This window comes from Rhodnius prolixus, unplaced genomic scaffold (assembly GCF_049639745.1).
Source record: "Rhodnius prolixus isolate KJV_2025 unplaced genomic scaffold, Rpr scaffold_8, whole genome shotgun sequence".
NCBI classification, from domain to species: domain Eukaryota; kingdom Metazoa; phylum Arthropoda; class Insecta; order Hemiptera; family Reduviidae; genus Rhodnius; species Rhodnius prolixus.
The window spans coordinates 20,105,944-20,122,107 of NW_027411593.1; the positions used below are offsets into that span (position 1 = coordinate 20,105,944).

A 16,164-nucleotide genomic window follows, 5' to 3' on the forward strand; every position below is an offset into this window, starting at 1 on the left:
ACATAAATTGAAATTTTACCTCGCTAAGAACAGTCCATGAGAAGTAGAAATTTATACGAGACAAAAAATTAATTGGGATAACTTATCTAAGTAGATAGTGGGTGGAAAACTAAGTAAAATAAGCATAACACTTATTTAAGCATTAAGATAAAGTAACCAAGGTAGGAGATTGTTGTAAAGTGTACGAGTATACCTCACATTTCGTATACTTCATATTTCATCAGGTGTTTTCCGCGTAGGGGAAGTTGGACCGTACAATTTTTTTTAATCAATTGTCGTCCTTGCTGGAATCTCAGCTTAACACAAACAATATTGGACTTCCGTTCATCATCAGGAGATTGATTACTTAGCTTTAGTGATCAACTATGCACGCTACCACTTGCTGCATTCTAAGGCACCTTAGAACAGTAAGAAACAACCCTCGCTTTACACAAATAAATAAGAATTGAGATGTGCAAACCAGCAAGTAAACCAATCGCTAATTCACAACCTGTAATTAGGATAGGCTCACTAAAGTTACTGGAGAATAAGCTATTATATTGCAAGCCTTTTTGAGTTTGGTCGCTATCTTCGACGAGTGGAAGGTACATATTTCAATTTCTATTAATCTCAGCGAATAACTTGAGTTATTCATTAACATAAGCCACAAACTGTTAGCAATATTATCATAGCTTCTACAAATCCTTTTCCCATAAATTTCTGCATAATAGTTGACTACAATTTGAACTGGAAAATTTCCAAAATGTATTAATCGATTACAGCTAATATAAATAGGATTTTTATTTCCTTGGTCTTGCAGTAAAATACAATAAAGCAAGAGAACATAGTTCAGGAATCATAGTACTCGTGGTCAGAAACGAAAGGAAGAAAATGCCATCATGCATTATTGATTTTTATTAAATGCTGAAATATTACAGTATATAAGAGCTCAGTTCAACGGCGAGAAAGACTAACTTGATTTAACATTTATTTACTGGATCTTCTGTTATTAACCTCCCTTCTTTATTTGATTCCAATTATCCTGTGATGTTTATTTAAATCACTTTCCTGCATAAACTTAGGGGCATTTAGGGGAATTCGAAGTTCCAAGCTGCTTACTGTGCTAAGCTAGAATAAACAGCGTATTAGTACGTACGTTTTATACGAGACTGAAGCAGATAAAAAAAACCGGCTCCTTGAAAACGAAGCTTTAAGGAACTGTAGTATTAGTAGGTCCTAATGATCAGTGGTTTGATACAAGATTATAATAAAAAAAAAAAAAGATTCGAACTATTTAAATCATTTAGATCAAAATACTAACGATTACTCAGATCTAGCGAGAAAGGTTGGTCTATAAGAAAAGATGAATAAGATGGTATTCTTCAGAATTTAAAATTTGAATTCGAAATCATAGTTGAGAAAATTACAAAAATGAAGGTACTACTAACTTTGTCCAAGAATTTAGAATTTAGCACAATACTAAAATTCCATACTTATGGAACAATAGAATTATAACATTTTCATTTAAACATTGGTAAAAACCTATTGTTTCTAGATAATCTTTTATATATATATATATATATATTTTGTTTTTAATTAAATAAAGCTTCCATTAAGAGCGCTTAGTTTAATTGGCTTTAAAGGTGAGAGGTTTTCCCCAATTGTTAGTGATTAATAAGAAACAGCTCATTAGTGTTTACATTCTAAGATGAAATGAAAAAAAAAAAACGTGATAATCACAGAGACTTAAGAAGAATCTCCTACTACAATCAACCAGCCTTGTGGTTTCATACCACATGTTTTTTAGCCTCATAAGGTTGACTTATTTATAGATTTTAAAAAAAAAAGTTCCAATTTACTTAAATGAACAAGTATGCAAGATTTGGGATTAAACTAAAAGAAAATGTTTTCCATTGAAATATCTCAATTTTATTTTTTACGGCCATATAAATACTGATTCTTATATTTAAATTAGTAGACTGGCAGATCTTCTTTTTAAATATGTACTTTCTTAAATTTTTACCTCTTAAATTAAAATAAATTCCTGTAAAATATTGTGTCCTCATAAAATTCATGTTCTAAGGATACAAAAATACTGTATAATGTGTTTAAAAAAAAAAATCTGTAATTTTTTTATACAGTAACTTTTTAGTTCATTTAACCACAGGCTTAATTTTTTTTTTTTTTTTTTTGACATTTCGCCTTTTTGGTGCACCTATTTTTATTATGGTTTGCATTTTATGCAATTGTAAATTTCTATTTACTAGCCCTAAAATAAGTGTGTCTTGGAAGAAAAAAAGCAATTAACTTGTTAGTATAAGTGAAGGAATCAAGACCATGGCCACTTAAATCTTCGTTCTTTCTTTAAACTTTTTTTATGTTTGCTTCATTTGTTCATAGAAGTATGTATATATTTATATATGTACATATATGTATATGTGGAAATTAATTTTTATTATATAAATTTCGAAAGAACAGTGACTAGAATTTTATTTATGTACATAATATTGATAACGACCAATAATTTTTTTCTCTTTTTTTGTGTGATAATGGCGAAGAAAATAAAAAAAATTTGAGTTTTTTGAAATTAATAACAAATGAAATATTTTAGATGACCTTTTTTTTTGTTCACTGATATGCTCGCGGAAGGAAAGACTTCATAACAATAATTTTCTTTTAATAAAATTAAAAAAAAAGAAGAAAAAAATCAAAACAAAACAAAAATAAAGAATAATTTTTTTTTTTTTTTACTCTTTCGATCTCTCTGTACAAACATCCTTTTCAAAATGAAATATCAATTTATTTCACCTTGAAATGATGTAGCCTACCTATGGTCTAAAATGACTATAAAAGTAGACTAGAAATAAAACTCATATTTATAATGAATACTAAATGGTGCAGAAAATTTTATAGGCGGGATGTGGTTACACCAGTTGACTGTTCATAGAAAAGGATGTAGGCTTCATTGGAGACAACGTTGCGTGGCGAGATTGATGTCACCCTGCGAACAAAATGACAACTTAATTATTGAATCATTTTATTTTGATAGTAAAAAATATTTACAATTTTTTTTTTGTAATTCTTGTGGAAGGAAGAATAAATGAGGCGCTTTATTGCATAAAATAAAGGAATCAGTTAGGCATAAGCGCCAATAATGGGTTCAGAACAATGCTAGTTCCATATACACAAAACATAATGTTATATACAGGGTGTATAGTGAAAAGTTGGTTACGTAAAATCTCAGTTTTCTGCATTTACACCCCTCTGTTCGGGGTAGGGTTTTATTAAAAACCAAAAAAATCCATTTGGTCTTGAAGCTCAATAAATGCGCTACTTTTTCTGAAATTATGTGATTCCTTGATTGATTAATCATTGAAAAAATGCAGTTGAAAATTTTAACAGAAATCATCGAGAACGAATTTTTTAGACATTAAAGTAAAAATTTAATTGTTACAAGAAACGTTTTGAGGCTCTGTATTGAGCAAATTTATAGGAAATTTTAATGCTCTTTCGTTTGGAATAAGCAGATTTGTTGTAGGATAAAGGATAGAAAAGTTACGACCGTTTTTATGGTGAAAAACGCGAATATCAACGGAAAAGTTAAAAATGCAAATATCTAGGACACTATTGAGAATCGGGCCAAAGTGAAGAGAATATTTTTTGTTTCATTTGAGCTGCTGAATCACCTCCCGATGTTTCGACCACTCCTCCGTGTACACCCTGTATATTAAAAATATACGTTTTTAAATATAAATTAAACACTAACCTTGAATCATTAAATTCATACCACTGTCCTGAACCAGCGTGCAAACAATAGGCCGTGTAATGACCAGAATGGGTTGTTCCAGAATGGTTAGAGACCGCATATAAATTATAAGAGCATGCTTGTGGTGTGCTAGAATAAGCTGACATATCTAGATTTGTGAGAGGGAATTCAACATTTGCTGTCAATTTTCTGTATCTTTCACTTGGTGAGAATCTTTTCAAATCTGTTTCATTTTAATAGGAAATAATAATACGTAACGATGTGTATAGTAACATACATAAAAAGTAGTTTATAAAAAATAATATCGAAAAATTAAATGATTCTTATAAAATAATTACTATTTGAAATAATTTCCAATAATGAAATTTACGTGAAGAAAGCATTCACTCTAGAAATTAATCAATCAATCCAGTAACTCTATTAGAGAAAATCTTAACTTAATTCTAGTTATTGTTTGTCACTTAGGTAATCGGCTACTCCATAACTTATTGTCAAGAACATAACCCAACAGCTCTTTTAGTTAAGTGACAACAAAGAAGTCCTCTCAACATAAAAAAGTTATATGATTTGTATCCTCAAATTTTTATTCTTATTATAAAGCGTAAAATGCCGCATAAAGTTGCTTCGAGAAAGAGATAGTAGGTTTTAAGGAGCTGTTGGTGTTGTCAGAAAGCCAAAACATAACCACCCTGTGAGTCCTTATCTAAGAATTAATTGTTAATTACTCTACGAAGCTTTTAACCAGCTAAGTATGCATTCTTTAAACCAATGAACAGCCTCAGAAGGCAGTTTAATTAATATCCAAGAATAATCTGAGAATAAAATTTCCTTCATCAGTCAGCAGTCTGTTTCCCAATCACAAAACCAAATAACATATCTTTTGAGGAAAACTGATTAATTCAGATTAATTATCCTAACAACTGTTATTCTTTGACCCAAAGAAAATTTGTAAATTTACGGTTATCACATTAACTGTTAATTTTTTTAAGTTGAATGATGAATTTTTCAAATTTTTCAACTTCTACAAATTTGAAACGGTTCGTTAAAAACATCTTAGCAATAAACATTATTTGCACTTCCTACTGGGATTAGGAATTTCAATGCATCTACAGTAATTTGCTCCATTGCTTACAACAAACTACAAGTAAATGATTCGAATCTTAACTTTCTCCGTCTAACTAATTATAAACGTATGTTATGTAGGTCAGTCACTTTTGGCTAGGCTACACTAACATACTATTGCCAAGAATTTTTTTTTCGGTCGAATACCACGGAGGTGAACGGCCATTCAGTAATAATTAAAGAAATATAAAAAGGATACGTAATACTAGTATTTTTGGGAATTTCTGTATAGAAAATCTCTTAGTACATTTTCTTCTTGTTTTACACTTTGAGCAAGTCTGTAACAAAATTAAAATGATGAGTTAGCAAATAAAATAAATTTAAATTTTCTTCTTTTCCTCATTTAGACAAATTTTATTTGTTAATTTTTAGAAAATAAATTTTGATCATCAAAGCGAACTTTTAATTAAATTAATTCGAGTTCCCCTTATAATTGTCTTAGATATACAGAAAGTATATCTACCACACTCTCCTCTTCAAATGCTATTCAATCGGAGCTGGCTTCTTCAAGATCCTAGGATCTGCCTTTCCATCACACAAATTAATCTTCGTCCCGCTAAAGACAGGCTTTACTTTAAAAGATCCTCATGGGAAATTGACAGAAAATTAAATTTATCCACGATAACAATAAATTACGAGCATAATCTTTACTAATCGTAGATCCTTTCTCAGTAGACCAATTGCAACGATACTTCGATCACTTGAACTAACAAGTACTTCGGCTTACGTTAGGACAACCAACGGACATTGACTAAAGACCCCATTACTTTCACGCGTTTCGAAAATGACTAAAAAACCAAGGTACAACTTCTAGGTAGTAGTGATCAGGCCAAGGTTTTTAAAAAAAACTGCTGCGTCTGGAGCCTACTAAGCCTATGCTACAGTAGAAACATCAACAAACTTCTCGCGCCATACGATATCTTTCAAAATCCCAGTGCCACTCCTTCATCCTACCCATCTGCTGAAACTCTTTTCCACACTATATTGTACTCTTTACCCACCTTACCGTGAAAAAGACTTCCTTTCTCTTCAGAGTAAAAAGTATTAAACTTATCCTTCTCTAACGTTCTCCATTAGCTAGAGATTTTCATCTTTTTCCCATGCATTTAATCTCCTTATCCTATCCCAAACATCTCTAGACAATGCAAGGTTTTAATGCTCACATATAGGAATTTCTTTTGATTTAATGTACACATTTTCAAATTAATTTTTATATCTATCTATCTTAGATAAATTAAATTTCATACATATTTTTACAGCACGAGATGTTAAAGAAAGGTTTTTGCGGACACAGATTTCTGTAACTTACACGACTTAATAATAAATTTTAAATTATTAAAACCTCAAATTATTAAGACCTTAGGGCAAATTAAATAATAGGAAAGGGGCGTACAGATGCTCCTTCAAATCTACCACAATCTTCCAATATCTACTCCCCTTCACTTCTGCTTCAGAAGGAAAACGGTCACGAAAACTAATCTTAGTTCCTATTAAGACTACAAACGAAAGACGAATGATACGATCAGGAATTGCTTTTCTGAAAAATTTTTAAGAATTCCTTCTGTGATATTCTTGAATGAGTTATTCAGGTAACGAACTATTTTTAAATAACCAATAAATAACCAGTTAGAATTTAAAATTACCCTATACCAATGATCAAACGAAGTAGCTTTATCTAAATAGACTAAAAATACATATAAAAGTATATTTTTTAAAAATCAATCTTCTACTTACAGGCATTTCATCTCCGTCTAATACTTCTTCTTTGGTAAAATGGTCTAAACATTGTGACAATCTTAGTGATCCAATCCTCGAGGGTAAAGGAAGTGAAAGATCCCAGAAAACTTCAAATGTTGTCGAACTATGGCCACATGTAGTACACTGTAATGTTGATTTCAGTTGGCCAACAAATAAATCCACTATTCGACTATTATCACAGCGTAGATACTGTTTCCAACTTTCTGATGACTTCACGCTATCACTTTAATTAAAATAATAATAATATTTATAACCTTTTTAATGATCTTTGATAACAAAATTTAAATGAACATATATATAGGCTATTGGAAACAAACCTTAGGTGATCATCTATTTCTGGTAGATTTTTAGGCTTAATTTGTACCCTGTTAATATCATCATGAAGTCCTTCTAGCAGATAACGGAGAAATTCTTGCGCATCTTGCTGGTTGTACCCCATGAACCGGGGGGCATAACGTTGCACTTGAGACTTGAATGCGGATGGATTTATAATTTTACCTTCCCCACTCCACAATTCAGTAACTACTTCAGCGAACGCTAAACAGAACAATTTAGTCTATTTGTTCAAAACAATCTTTTTGATAAGGTAGTCAATTACAATTTTGATAAAATATAGTAAATCATTTATAAAATTGTTATAGACCGAATTAAAGAATTTTTAAAAGATTTTATTAACACAAAATAAAAACAGGTCCGGAATCAATTTCCTCGGATGTTGACGTGCCTTAATTGCACAAAAATTTTATTGGCTATCTGTTGTTAACATGGAACATATTCAAATGCAAGTAAATGATAAAATTTCGGATTAACTAACAACTAGTGACTTTTCCCGGAGATCTAGACATACTTGTACTCTTGATCAAATTATTTTAAATTTTTGATTTAAGAATACTAGTAAGGTATCAATTTTTATTAAAACATATTTGAAATTTAAGCAAAGATCTTTATAAAAAGAAAGTTAATTTAAGTTCACTGAAGAAGATTAATAAAATATAGCTTCAAATGCTAACATGCAATTATTAAGTAGGACCTTTGGAAATGTAGGTAAATTATATTGACAAAATTGGGTCATTTAATATTCTTATATAAGTTCTTAGTTAGTCCGTATTTTTTAACGCTTGATTCACACTAACATCAAGTTAATAACTAGAGAATGTCTACTTTTTTTATACTGAGCGCATCGACTTCTTGGCCATTAGCTAACTGCTTATTATTATAGCGCGACTAAGTAATTGTTTAAACTAGCTCTTTCAGCAATTTCATATCTTGGATAATATGCCTGTGCGCTATTAGTCACTTGCTATGAAGTTTTTGAGCAAAAAAAAAAGAAGAGGTTCTCTATGGGACACATGACATCCTGCATATACAATAGCTTTATATAATAAAAGTTCACGAAAACTAAAAAATATCAAGCAAATACTAGATCACTCACATTTAATCAAAGCTCCTCTCGATTCTGAATTCCTGATTTCTGTGATAAATTCCTTGCGGAGTAGGTAATCTTTCAATATCCTTGTATTACTTAGACACTGCACCACCGAATTAAGGAAGCACTAAGAGAAAAAATATTTGTTTTATTGAGAATAACTAGCAGAATTTAAGATTATAATAATTTTTTAATAAGGAACATTATTTTATAAATAAAACAAATATACCTACTGTATTGCCTATGTTACGAAGCCCACTGAGACCATTATTAGTTGTACTGTTACTAGATAAAGAATCCTTTCTCGGTATTCCGCTTCTATGTCTTGGAGATAAATTTCCCTATAACAGAATTTAGTTTTTAGCAGAAATTTTAACATGCAACATCCAAGAAAATTAATGCTGTCCTAATGCAATTGACAAAAACCACTTTTTTCCCAAGTTTTTTTTCTTTCAACCATTGCATTCAAAAGCAGTAAGAATATTAAAAAAAAATAACCCAATTTTAGTGCCAATATTCTTAGGTTAAACAAAATGAATTTATCATTATTGTGAATGTTGTTTAGATATGTTCATTGATATTGGGTTGATGTGCTTCCTGAATTTAAAAATATAATTAACTGCTAATACTTAAATAAAAATGGGATGTGTGTGCATTAGTCTAATACGTTACCAGCCAATGGTGTTACATGGTCCCCTTGTCTCTTAAGGTAGAGATGTTTTAAGAAATTAATACTTGAGCTAACTAATAAATAACTTAAATTTGCCAAATTAGTAAATAAAAATGAAAATATTAGAAGGCAAATACAAGCTAATGAAGAATTGTCGGTATTAAAACTAGATGGCAAAATAAATAAAACATTTTTGTTTTAAGTTACTTTAAATTCTTTATATGAATATACTATTGCCATTCTATTGAACAAAGCAAAAAAATTATCAATAAACACGTTGAAAAAATAAATAAAAACAAGTAGATCACTGTGTCAATTTTTTAAACTAACATCCCACACTTGATACTTGTTAAATTGGCCTCGACACACATGCAAACCAATGAATGCTACAAAAGGTTAAAATAACATTCTCGGCCTTGAAACTTATTAAACAAAAAAGATTAATAGCATTTACTGCATTGTTTTAAACATCGAGAAAAATAATAAGAGAGATTGTTAAAGCATTAATACAGAAAATATTCTTAATGAAAAATACAGATAATCATAATCAACTGCACAAATGATTGGGAAAACAATACATCAATGTAGCACGTTGTGTTATTCTCTTTTAATGCAAATACTTTTCTCTTCTTAAAATTACATGATTCAACTATCATGTACAACATTAAACTATTGAATAGAAAAACAAGAAAAATGAATCCTAACATGTCTAAAAACTTAGGTTTTGGTTTATACTAATTGAAGACACGTGAGATCAGAATTTATTTTAAGCTTACCCTTTAACTGTACGGCAAGCTGGGCAAAAATGTTTTGGCAACACAAATCAACGATAAAAAAATTGACAATAATGTCTTTCAATAATTCCCTTTCGAAATATATAACAAATAGTGCATCTTATTATAATTAAATTAATTAAAATTCTTATCTGGAAGTATATTTAAATTTAAATATACTTTAATTGGCAAAATTCCAAGACTAAAATAGGGGAATTACCTTCAAACTTTAAACCAACTTTTTACTTCAAGTATGGAGAAATAATTTCGAGTTAAAATGCTTTTCCCAACATTTATTTGCTTATGTGGACTTGAGGCAGCAATACATCGAACGTTATGAAAGCAAGGCTTTACTCAGAAAAAGATAGAGGCATTCTCAAGATTTTATAATTGTACCAGACAAACCATTCACTTTCTTGTCTCAACTACTCTCACAATTACTTTTTTTCTTCTTTTTTATTTATTGATAACGAAGTTGTCTGGTATAATTATAGCAAGAAAACTTACCACATCCTCTGTTATGTCACCGTCTCCATTATCTTTATCACTCGAGCTGTCCACATCTGCCTTTAGATCCAAAGATGTAGTAAACTTATCACCACTGATATTATTCTTATCATCAATTGAAATATTTTTTCCTCCGTTTATTAATTCTGTAGACTCTTTACGAATATTATTTACCTCCAGGTTGGTGTTTTCAGTAGGTTCACTTCGTTTCTCTTTCAAAATTGAACTTGATCTGTATTTCGAGGAGGACGTTGTGGTATCGATGGACGGTCTTGGTGGGCGTCCGAACTCGGACGATGACCGTAAAGTTCCGGCAATGTAACTGGAAGGTGCGTATATGTTTCTGAATTCGTTCAAATCAAATGTTGTGTAAATAGTTGGTTTACGAGATTTTGTAAAACTATCAGTACTATACGTCGAAGAGCTGCGGGTTCTTGAGGAATCTCTACTTGGTCTTGTAGATAGTGATTCCCTTGTCTGACTTCTATCTCGTAAATCTTCTGTAATCGAATTCGAACGATTTCCAACTCCGGCTCTGAAAGCAAAACAAAATTAAAAAATTAAATAATGAATAAACAAACAAAAAATGTAACAAACCAATATTTACTTCCTTTACCTTGGAATCGTGTACTTAGATAATGTATCCGAAGAAAAAGATGGAGTTGTTGTGGATGTTCGTCGTGTACATGAACTGCTATGTCTATTATAACTTAAGCGTGAATACTCCGAACCATCAAGTATTTTTCGTGCAACTGGCACTGGCATAGTTGGACTGTCGCGCCGATAGTCCACCGTCACAGCAGAACAAGGCATTATACCTCAAAGTAATGCTGGAAAAGAAACTTAATATACGGATGTTGCCACTGGATCCATAACTATGCACTAAATTAAAAACTAGTATTGTAAAACTAAAAATTGTTTTCACTGGCCTTGATCAACGGATTTCTAAAAAAACAACCGAAAATTTATAAGAAAATAAATACACATGGAACTAATTATAAAATATAAACGCACATGATAAAAATTGTATGTAAAATTCAATCATTGTGTATTGAAAACAGGAAAGAACAACTGTAACAGATGTAAAATACTCACTCGAAAATAATTTTCGTTAGGGCACATTTTTTCAACTCAAGGGTCAACTTTAATTTGTTATTAATTTCAAAGTCCATAAAAACACAAGATAAAGAAAAGATGTTAAGTGTACCTATGAAATTATACAATGCTCTAACAGCTGATAACACAGCAACCCAAATGATTCTAGGTTAAGACTGATAAAAGATTAAAAAATAAAAATAAATCGATTGAACATATTGCTTTAGCAATATTTATATTATTAAAAAACAGTGAAAATTAAAAAATATAATATTATATTCCCTAAGAGTGAAAAAAAACTGTTCGATATGGCCATAATTTTTTCATAAATAACTTAATATTTCTTACTTGTTCAGCATACAAAGCATAAGAATTTGATTTCCACTGTAACTGCTTCACAACTTCGTCTTCTTTGCTATTCTCAGTATTGACTGGTCCAGAAAGGTCGTGTTACTCTCCCAATCTACAAATAAATTTGCAATTAGTTTGATTGCATAAATTGCATTATAACTATCACCTAACTTTCACTTAATGAATACTACTTTTTCAATTTAAGTAATTACACAAATTTTCACTGATTAAATTGAGAAACTCAATAAATGTGCATGGCTAACAGAGAAAAACTTACCTTAACGACACACCAAATACGCAGCTCTAACGAGATCCATTTTAAGAAGAATGACGTCACTTTAGCACAAGGCACATATCGTGCCACATTATGAAATAAGATATTGAATTTCTTTATCTTAAAAATTTCCTTTCAGAGTGATTCCATGATGTTTTCCAATGAGTGTCGTTATTTTCTCTATGAGCGTTCGTAAAATTTCTCAAATAAGTTGAGAAAAAAAAATTAATAAATAATTCATTTAAAAATAATAATAAATTCTATTTCTTATGATAATGCTGGCATATTATATTATCAATAAATAAAACTTTATTAAGTACCATGTTTTCAATATTAATAATGAACTTTGAGGAGTTCTCATTTAAACAAACTTATTCCGTGTATATTTGAGAATACAAAATTCACAACTGGAGATGGAATCTCTCTCTTGAAGACTATTTAAAGAGTTTTGCGTATTTTACAATATTTTTGAATTGTTACTGTTAACATAAAGATTTGAGCACATTTCTAGTTTTTTTTTTCATGGAATTTCTTTTCTTAAGAACATGTAGATTAAAAATGTGCTCTCCACCCCATTCCTGACTACCGAATTTCTATAAGGTAGAACTCAAAAATACTAAATTTTTATTAGGTCACTTACGCCTATTTTTCATTTATTATTACAAAAATTAAAACTAATATAACAAAATTATCAAAATACTTGATAAAAATACCTGTTCTTACTGGCTCTTCTTTGTAATGGAAAGATGGGCATTTTCACTTTGTGAGAGTTGAATCTTTGCAGAGATTCAAAAAACAGCTTATGTCATTTGGTGTAAAAGGTTCATTTACAAACTGCTTTTTGCAATTGTCAGAGAGCATAATTTCAGAACGAGAAATTAAACTATTATTATTATTTTTTGACGTGGGGCCTTTCCAATACATATTATTATTTTATCACCAGTAATCAATTAGGTTCCGGTCGAAAACATTTTCTGGAAAAAACTGGAAGAGCATTTCAAGTTTTCTTTGAACTTATTATACATTATATACCCCCTTAGGAGGAAGTGGACTTCTTTTTCAGGAACCTTGCTATCCCTTCAGTTAGTCCAGCCTAACAGCACTTACTATAATGAACGCTGACCCTCACAAAATAGCTATGGATACCAAAGAAAGTTCAGTACTAAACTTCCAAAAATCTATACAAAAGAAATCTAAGTCGATTTTTTTTTTCAGGGGCCTCTGCTTTAAACTTTCTGGTGATAAAAAAAAGTGTCTGTAAAGAATTTGAGCACAACTATCCCTCTAAACTACTGCATTTAAATCTGCAACTCTAATTATCTTAATATTTTCAATAGCTTCTTCTTTATTGGATTATTGCATTATAAATCCGCATTTCTCTATTTACAAGAGACAACGTACAACATTCTCAGATTAAATTGACATAATTGTTTGGGCATATTTTAGGAATTTCTTACAATAATTGTGGATGCTATCGATATTATATTCCGTTTTTAATGTTGTAGGTAATCACCACATCAGTTTTCCCAATGTTTTCATGGATTTCTAGTTCCTTCCCTCTCAAGCCCTAATTATAGAACTTGTTAACACAGAATTAATTACTCCTATTACTCTTTGCCACACATACACAAACGCCTACTAGTAATTACTAGTAATAGAAATTACTATTTTTTTTCCATATCTCTCTCTATTAACTAACACAAAACGGCCCTGAAAACAGGTGCAGACTTTGAAAATGTGATCTTTTAAACAATTATTGTTTACAATTTTGTAAATATGGTTATTTTTGTATATTTCTGTATATTAAATAACATACGTCTCATTTTAATTTTCTTTTTAATGTGGAATAATAAATTCGTATGTTTTGTTCATTTCTGGCATTAATTCCAATTGAAAAATAGAGAAAACTAACAGTTGGCTAGTTGAGACCTACACTGAGAACCATCTAGGCGAATGATCTCAGATATTGATACGTTTTAATTATATGTTAAAGCTTAGCAAACATTATAAAAATGAAATTGCACTTAGATAAACTCTACATCAATACAAATACATATACTGTGCATAAAAGTATTTTCAAAGACCTTTAGCAGTTTGGGATGCTTCTTTCTAATTAACTTGAATTTTATTAACTTGATTGAATAATAAAAGTTGATATTGTCTCAAAAACAAAACCTACATTCCATTTAAAGACTCACAAAATTACATAAAAAAGTTACTATTAATTACTATGACTTTAATAAGAAAATTTATCTCTTTGTAAAGAAATGAATAAAAATAAACTTACTGCACATTGAAGGGAAGTCAGCCAAATTGCAAAAAAAGAACTCGTACATATAATGAAATTTATACAAGTAAAATGTATCATTTCATCTTTAATAATGATTTTTAATCTTAATGACACTATTCTATTTTTTAAATTACTAACACTGGCTTGTACTCTGTGTACTAAATAAATAGAAACCAATTGGCAATAAGCAAGTTGTTTGAATGAATCAAAACAAAACACCAAACGCATTCAAAGTCACTTAACAAATACATTTTCATTAGGAAACAAATGGTTTACTTCCGACTTTGTAGCTTAAAGGTCAAAGATAGTCTAAGTTAATCAAGAATTCAAGGCTTTCTTTTTATTTACACGGATAATGCTTCCTGTTCTTTTTTTTTCCTTTTTTTTTTTTTAGTAGAAATATAATTTCTTAAAATAAAAAGAACTATAAATTAACTCTTTGCTTTTAAATTGTAAAAATATTGTGTTATGCAACACCTTTACTCCAAAATATTTAAAAATGTCTTGTATTTTCAAAAAGTGGGATGTGTAAAAAAAAAAAAATCTTACGAGTTAAGCGCTTTCGACTAACACGAAAAAGTGAAAAACACTTTTGAGAAAGAAAAACAATGTTATTTTTAGAATTTTCTGTTAGCCACGATTCTAGATTCTAAAAAGACCTTCGCATGTACCTCAGTTGTATCAATGGGAAAAATACAAATCTTCCAGACACTGAAAGAGGAAAGTTTTGTTAATTATTAATTAATAAGTTAGTTTTATATTCCACTGTAGTTAGGACAAACCTCATATTAAAATTGAAGTAACTGTAGCAATAAAAATTTAAATATTATGAACGGAACAGACTGATATACATGTTTTGAAGTCTCAAGAATTATGTATGTTTAGTATGATAAATGATAAATTAATATACTAAGCTGTTTTTATAAATACATTAAGTTAGTATTATTGAACTAATGTACGAGTTCAACTCAGAACAGTGTATCTTTTCTTAATTATCTAACCGCAATCCACAATCTACCGTTATATTTCTGTTTCCTCTTTAGAGTACAGAACCATTAAATCTTTTAAATTGATAAAATTTAATTTAAACAGCATTCCGGAATTCTGGTTTCTAGATAAAGTGGATAAAAATAGAATAAAAGTGTGCTTGTTACATGTAATTCTAATAATCCAAACTTTTATATTGTTAACAAAATGGGCTGCTACAAATATTTTGACTGTGGATTAACTTTAATACATAATTTTAATACTAACTTTGATAAAGTTAATAACAAGTTACTTTTAAAACTAAATATACATTTTAATATTGTAATGTATTCTGATTTGAAGAGTTAGGTCATTAAAACTCGTCTTTCACTGTTTACGAAACATTTCAATCTGGATTTGAACTTAGTGGCTTGCCTATTGTGGATGATCTGGTTATCTTGGAGAAAGTGGTTTGGACAGTGCCTCATCATTTTAAATCACCAGTGCTCCAGTTTATCACAGTAGGCTTTAGAATGGTGGGATAAAGGTTGTCTAATTACTATCAATCCGTTTAGGGTGATCCTTGGTGAATGAATATATATTTATTATTGTGGAAACCGCAGATATTCCAGTAAATTATATCAAATAGATTACCAATATTCGAACAATTGAAGGGTATGACTTCTCTGATAGTGTTTACTTCGTTATTTTGCATAAAAAAAGGATTCAATGTCGTCGAGTGAAAACTTAGATATGAGTTCTTGTATGAGAATACCCAGGTCTGCCTTTCTTAGGATGAAACGTACTGCGAATTCACTCACTGAAAATATCTTCCATTCCTCATCAACAGTTAAAAACGAACACTTCATTTATTTATGTCTTCTATATTTGTTAGCGTCTCTGATACTGCAATTTGTTTTGTATAGGTGCCTATGTCATATTTTTGTCAACTGTAATTTATAATTTCACGTTAGTTTTTTGCCTTTAGTTCAAGTATGCTGAGTAAAAGGTTTTTCTCAAATATTTTATTATACGAATTAATAAGTACTGTTGTAATCCTTTTAAACATTAAAGACGAATGAAGAAACCTCACATGCAATCCATCTCAAAGCACACCTAATCTAGGATGCCTTATTGGAAGAAATATGTTCCACAAGAGCGCTCAAGAAAAGAAGTCAGTTCTGGTC

General features: G+C 30.0%; 1 protein-coding gene across 7 annotated transcripts; it reads right to left on the bottom strand.

Annotated features, from left to right (window-relative positions):
- Positions 1–1,885: 1,885 nt before the first annotated feature.
- Positions 1,886–14,229, bottom strand: Usp2 (Ubiquitin specific protease 2). 7 transcript variants are annotated; one of them, XM_074122018.1, is made up of 11 exons: positions 14,009–14,229; positions 11,445–11,559; positions 10,618–10,843; positions 10,002–10,536; positions 8,285–8,392; positions 8,058–8,178; positions 6,943–7,162; positions 6,602–6,848; positions 5,067–5,145; positions 3,746–3,968; positions 1,886–2,980 (listed from the first exon to the last, which is right to left on the bottom strand). In XM_074122018.1, exons 3-11 carry the CDS (start codon positions 10,812–10,814, stop codon positions 2,887–2,889), a joined length of 1,824 nt encoding a protein of 607 aa, XP_073978119.1. In that variant the 5' UTR covers positions 10,815–10,843; positions 11,445–11,559; positions 14,009–14,229; the 3' UTR covers positions 1,886–2,886. The 7 variants fall into 7 exon arrangements, with proteins under 7 accessions (XP_073978119.1, XP_073978116.1, XP_073978120.1 ...); XM_074122015.1 differs by having other exon boundaries at positions 10,618–10,831; positions 14,009–14,226; XM_074122019.1 differs by lacking the exon at positions 14,009–14,229 and adding an exon at positions 11,725–11,881 and having other exon boundaries at positions 10,176–10,536; positions 10,618–10,831.
- Positions 14,230–16,164: the final 1,935 nt, after the last annotated feature.